Below are 6,158 nucleotides of genomic sequence, written 5' to 3' on the forward strand. Positions count from 1 at the left end.
GAGAGAACGAGGAGAGACAGCCAGGGGAGAGAGCGGGGAGAGACAGCAAGGGGAGAGAGAAGAGAATGAGGCGAGACAGCCAGGAGAGAGACAGCCAGAATAGAGAGAGAGGAGAGACAGCCAGGAGAGAGAGTGAGGAGAGACAGCTAGGAGAGAGAGCAAGGAGAGACAGCTAGGAGAGAGAGTGAGGAGAGACAGCCGGGGGAGAGAGAGAAAAGAGACAGCAAGGGTTGAGAGAGAAGAGACATCCAGGGAGGAGAGCGAGGAAAGACAGCCAGGGGAGAGAGCAGGGAGAGACAGCCAGAATAGAGTGAGAAGAGACAGCCAGGAGAGAGACAGCCAGAATAGAGTGAGAAGAGACAGCCAGGAGAGAGACAGCCAGAATAGAGTGAGAAGAGACAGCCAGGAGAGAGACAGCCAGAATAGAGTGAGAAGAGACAGCCAGGAGAGAGACAGCCAGAATAGAGTGAGAAGAGACAGCCAGGAGAGAGACAGCCAGAATAGAGTGAGAAGAGACAGCCAGGAGAGAGACAGCCAGAATAGAGTGAGAAGAGACAGCCAGGAGAGAGAGCAAGAAGAGACAGCCAGGGGAGAGAGCAAAGAGAGACAGCCAGGAGAAAGAGCAATGAGAGACAGCCAGGAGAGAGAGAGCCAGGAGAGAGACAGGATATTCAATATCCTGTTGGGAAGCTGTGCGGAGTCTCAGGAGGACTATACGGGATCATCCCTAGTGAATTATAAATGTGCAATGCATTTTATAGACCAACTACACATGCAATCTAATAATAATCTACATGTGAAATAAATATATAAGTATGCAGAATCACCCTATGGTGAATAAATACAATATATAGTGAAAAAATACCTAATATGTATTTATTCACCATAGGGTGATTCTGCATATTTATATATTTCTGTATTTACTTCACATGTAGATTATCATTAGATTGCACATGTAGTTGATCTCTATTGCGCAGGGCATGTTTATAATTCACGTTTTTTAGGTGTTATATACAGTTTTTTAGCACGGCAGCTTAGGGGTTTGTTGTTCCATAGCACAGATCCTGTTTGTAATATTATCTATAGGTGCATCCCTAGTATTGAGAGTACAGGAAGCTTTGCTGCAGCCATACATAGAAATTGATTTTGACATTTTCTTTAAAAACTCTAAATCCTGCTTCAGCAGCACAGATTGAACTAGAGAAGCAATATCAGGAACCTGCTCTGCATATGTATGTGTTGCACACAGTATATGTATCTGTTGCATACATAAACTGTGGCATATTTGGGTACTTACTTGGTGTGAAGGTCCAGAGAGGGGAAGCAAGAGGGGACACAGTGGGGGTGACATCTCAGGGCACGGTGTGGGCTCCCAGCAGGGCCCCAGACAACACAGGAGAGCAGAGTGCAGGAGGCGCGGCCGAGTTGATAGTGGGCGGAGCCCAGAGCCACGTCTATGCGGCTGTATGTAGCCTCCTGTCTGTAGAGCACCGATGCTGTGTATACAGACAGGGGACAGGGCTGGTGCAAGCCCCATTGCCTACACAGGTGAGGCTGCCAGCCCTGCATGTGTTTATCTTATGTGGGCTGAAGGGGCAGCTGCTTTGGGCCTCACAACAATGATTGGGCCCTGGGCGACTGCCCCTTTTGCCCTGCGTTAAAGACGGCCCTGGTAATGACAAGCACTTGCAGCCCTGTTAAATGCTTATTTTAACATCAAGATCTCCTAACATGTAGAAAAATGTCAATGATTAAAGTGTATGTCAGGGCAAAACAACAAAACATGCATTGCATCTCTGCAATACATTCACATTTTGCCATGTAAAGACCCTGCAAGTACAGAAAAATACATCGTGATGTCCTAGATATACACTCAACTTTTATATTTTAGGTAAATTACTCAATAACCATCTCCCTATCCCATCTCCAAAACATAGAGACTAATTATTCTGTAGTTCCAAGATAAGAACTATCTTGGAACTATCTTGGAGAATTGTGCGCAAGACAAAGGACAGCTCTGATTTTCTGACATTATCAACAGGTATTTTTTAAACTTATCAAACAGATGTAACAAAATGCTTTCACCAAAAGGGAGAAAATAAGAGAAGTTCATGGTTAGGCTTTACATACACCTTAATCATAAATCATTATATCTTACATTCTATCTCATTATATCCATAGAAAAGGGTACAGCCTCTTTGCCATGAGTACACTGCATTTCAAAATGTTAAAAATCAGGAATAAAAGCTAGTACCAGTGTTGCAGAAAAACAGGCAGATCTTATACACTCTTTATTCTAAGTGAGAGATTCACATGACAAGGGTCAGTTCATGAGCTGGATGAATCGATATATTGTAAATGTGTTTAAAAATTAGCAAAATAGGCAAGGATTCTAGACTCCATAGATTTGATAAATTCATATAGGACATTCTTTCTGTCTTAGGGCTGGTTCTCACTATAGTGTTGCACTAAAGACAGTTTCCGTGCATTTAGCGCACATTATCGTACGACATAATGCTTCACAAGCCAGATGCCATAATGCGTTGCATTGGCATTTATTGTGAATGGCACCCCAATGCACCTCACAGCAGATGAAATGCGACCCATGGTATTGCAATTACGTTGTTTTTAGTGTTGTGTTGTGAAAATAAATAATGCATGCACTATTTTTTTAACCACACAGCACCACAATGCACACTATTGTGGTACCATGAATTGCACTGCAATGAATGCCCACTGGGAGGTGTGTTGGGGTACCATTCAGAATGAGCTGTGTGATAGCTCTATAATGTGAACCAGCCATAAGCAAACACACCGACATGTCAGAGGGACAAGCTGCAATGCGGCCACAAGAATGCCTGGACTATGCAGCTCTGCCTAAAGGACCCACCAGCCAGGGCTACACCAGCTAATCATTAAAACTATTTAGCACTTTTTGTAACAGTACGGAAGAGTCCTGGGGCCATGCTAAAAAAATGTGAAACAAAATTCGGACGTTTAAAAGTCAGAATTCTGAGTTTGAAAGTCAGAATTCTGAGTTTGAAAGTCAGAATTCTGAGTTTAAAATTCTGAGTTGCAAACAACCTCAGCACTGCAAGGGTTAACCTCTCATTTTGGTCTAGGGACTGTTATAGACAGAATTAAATTTGATACCACACCCATCCTAGAAGAAAAAGGTTAAGGTGCACTATTACAGCATAATGCTAGAGAAACTGACGTGGACACAAGTGCGTCTGTATTGCAGCTTCTACTTTATTAGGATAAACAACTCATATTTATTGCCATAATCTTTATTAATGTATTCTAGGCGTTTCTAGGTATTAACTACTCATTAAAATATGTATTAGATATATTGTGAAATCAGCATCATGTGAAAATTGTTTTAAAACTAAAGTTATGTGTCCTTGGCATCACGTCTAATACAGCTGGAGCATAGGGGGAGCAAGGTGAGCAGTTTCTGCCTCATGATCGAGGCTTGGGTGAATACATCTACTTTATTCAGTGCTCTAGTGAAAATCTGGGGTGGCCCCACTGCAAGGGTTAACAGTGGGGCTCCACTGCAAACAACTAATGCTCAGCTGTTTTGAATACAATAGTATATCACATCTCTACTGTCTCCACTAGAGGGAAGCATACATACATGTATGTATGTGGATAGCTCTAAAGAATTACAAGGTAGTATGATTACAGACTGGTAGAATATGTTCTTTCAATCAACAAAGGTCTGAGCAATGGTGGCTTCTTGTCCCATTACCTATATATTTTAAGTAAAGCTTGAAATAGTCACATTATTGATTCATTACATCCAGGGATCTAGCATTTTCAGAACAAGAAGTCATCATTGTCAGCCCTTATTGTTTCTCTCTTATAAGTTTACTTTTAGGGGACTTCCCTTTGGTTAGGTGTTTGAAGTATATACAGTATAACTTTTCTCCTTCTAGGGCTTTTTTTAAAGTGTTTATTTAGTAGTTTTTCCATTTCATAGACAAACAAAACAAAAAAACTGTAACAAATGCAGCAAGCAGGTTGGAACTATACATATGGACAGACACTCAATGACACATCACACATACTCACTGCCACCCCTGGCTTCCTTCTGGAGTTTTAGTTGAGGAAATTCTTCTCAAATAATATACAATGTGAAAATATGCTGTGATTTGAAATGTATCTGTACTGAACAGTTGTCACAAAAATAAACTATTACTTATGAGGCTATTGTTTTATTGCAGTGTTGGTTCTACTCATCTTATCAATGAGAAGACACAGAAAACAACCATACACCATTGATGAAGAAGACAATGTCCATGAAAACATTGTTAGATATGATGATGAAGGGGGAGGAGAAGAAGACACTGAAGCATTTGACATTACAGCTTTGTGGAATCCAAGGGAGGTCCATGTTGGAAAAAGCAGGCAGGACATGCAGCCAGAGATTGAAAGCTTGTCCCGTTATGTGCCTCAGACATGTATTGTAGACAATACTGTTCACAGCTATATGTTGGCCAAGTTGTACGAAGCAGACACAGACATTTGTGCACCACCTTTTGACTCTCTTCAAACTTATATGTTCGAGGGAGAAGGCTCAGTGGCTCAATCTTTAAGCTCATTACAGTCTTTCAGTACAGACTCTGATCAGAGCTATGATTATCTTAGTGACTGGGGTCCACGTTTTAAAAAGCTTGCCGAAATGTATGGAGCCAAGGATAGCAATTCATCTTTGTGATGGAAAAAAGGAGAATTGAGTCATTTTATGCAGGGCATTGAGCCCCACTTATTCTGGATCCATTTACTTTGGGATTTCGATTGAACGTATCATAAATGGAAAACCATAACTGGCGAAGTCACTAAACATGGATGATAGCTTATTATAGCCTAATCGTGCTCTGGATCAGCTTTATTTGGTCTACATGTACAAAAAACACACTGGATAATGTTTATAATCCACAGACGTTTAAATATTACTTGGATTTAAAGGATCTTTACATCCCGGGGTGTTATGACATATATTTTTATACAACAGCCACATTTACACTTTCTGTCAAATACACAAAATGGCAAATAAGCAATGGAAAATATTATTTTACTCTTAATTTATAAATGCTCACTACTGAAAATTTCAAAAATGTGTAAAAACAAGAAAAAAATAACACTGTTTAATCTATTTCTATGACAAATGTTTGATCTCATATCCATTTCTGCAGAAGCACTGGAAACTTATGTACTCTCAGATCAAACATAATAATACTAATATTCTTGTTTTTAGTTTTATGGAACTTTTTTTTTTACTCTCCAACTTCATGGTGGCACTTGCTGAGATAAAAAAAAAATGGTTAAAATGTCAAACTGTTTGTGCTTGCACATCCTGTGTCACTGCCATGTGCCAAATGCTGTTCTTACATTTTCTACATGAAAGCCAAATACATAATTTAAGAAGAACTTAATAAGCACTATTTGTTTCTAACATGGCCCCCTAAAACTTTTTTGTTTTGTGAACAATAACTTCACAATGTCACCACATACCCAAACGTGCCCAACAAGTGATTGTATATTTGTCCCCATGTGTGACCACTCTTCCTGTTCATGCCATAGCTGAGTAGGTCTGAACCAAGAAGAAATTGTATCTGGCTATAGGAGCTTTCCTTTCTGTGTTCCTGCTCTCTGTAGCAAAAAAGGTCAAATACACACAATTATTTGTGTTGCGTGCTGGAGAACTTCATAATGCATCATCTCTGCTTCATCATTCATGGAAAGTAGGTAAAGGTTTCAAACAAAATCCAAAATGTAATTAAGGCTGAAGTTCTTCATGAAGCTGTATGTACACTACCAGCATTTTAGTTGGCTTTCTTTATGTTATTTAACCTTAGAAATGTTTACATCAGAGCTGTCCAAGTATTTCCAGAAAAAGGGGGCACATTTCTGTAATTAGTTTTTGTGGGCCTTACACTAATGAATTAAAAATGTAATCAAGCAAATTTCTTTCAGGGAAACTGGGAGCTCCAAAGAGCTTTGGAGGGCTGCTTTCAGCTTATCAGCCCTGTACTGAATGAATATTTGTGATATGCCAGAAAAGTAAATTACATTTTGTACATTTGTCAATACTTTTGGTAATGAAATATGATGTACTGAACAGCCAGTACTTTAGCACTTCTTTAATAAAA

General features: G+C 39.8%; 1 protein-coding gene across 1 annotated transcript in view; it reads left to right on the top strand.

The window, feature by feature from the left end:
- Positions 1-5,136, top strand: part of CDH20 (cadherin 20) — an 81,230-nt gene extending 76,094 nt beyond the window's left edge. The window contains exon 12 of the mRNA XM_018574122.1: positions 4,230-5,136. Coding sequence (XP_018429624.1) covers positions 4,230-4,723 — 494 coding nt within the window. The 3' untranslated portion in view covers positions 4,724-5,136. The remainder of the gene's footprint in view (positions 1-4,229) is intronic.
- Positions 5,137-6,158: the final 1,022 nt, after the last annotated feature.

This window comes from Nanorana parkeri, unplaced genomic scaffold (assembly GCF_000935625.1).
Source record: "Nanorana parkeri isolate BGI_ZX_2015 unplaced genomic scaffold, ASM93562v1 scaffold49, whole genome shotgun sequence".
NCBI classification, from domain to species: Eukaryota; Metazoa; Chordata; class Amphibia; order Anura; family Dicroglossidae; genus Nanorana; species Nanorana parkeri.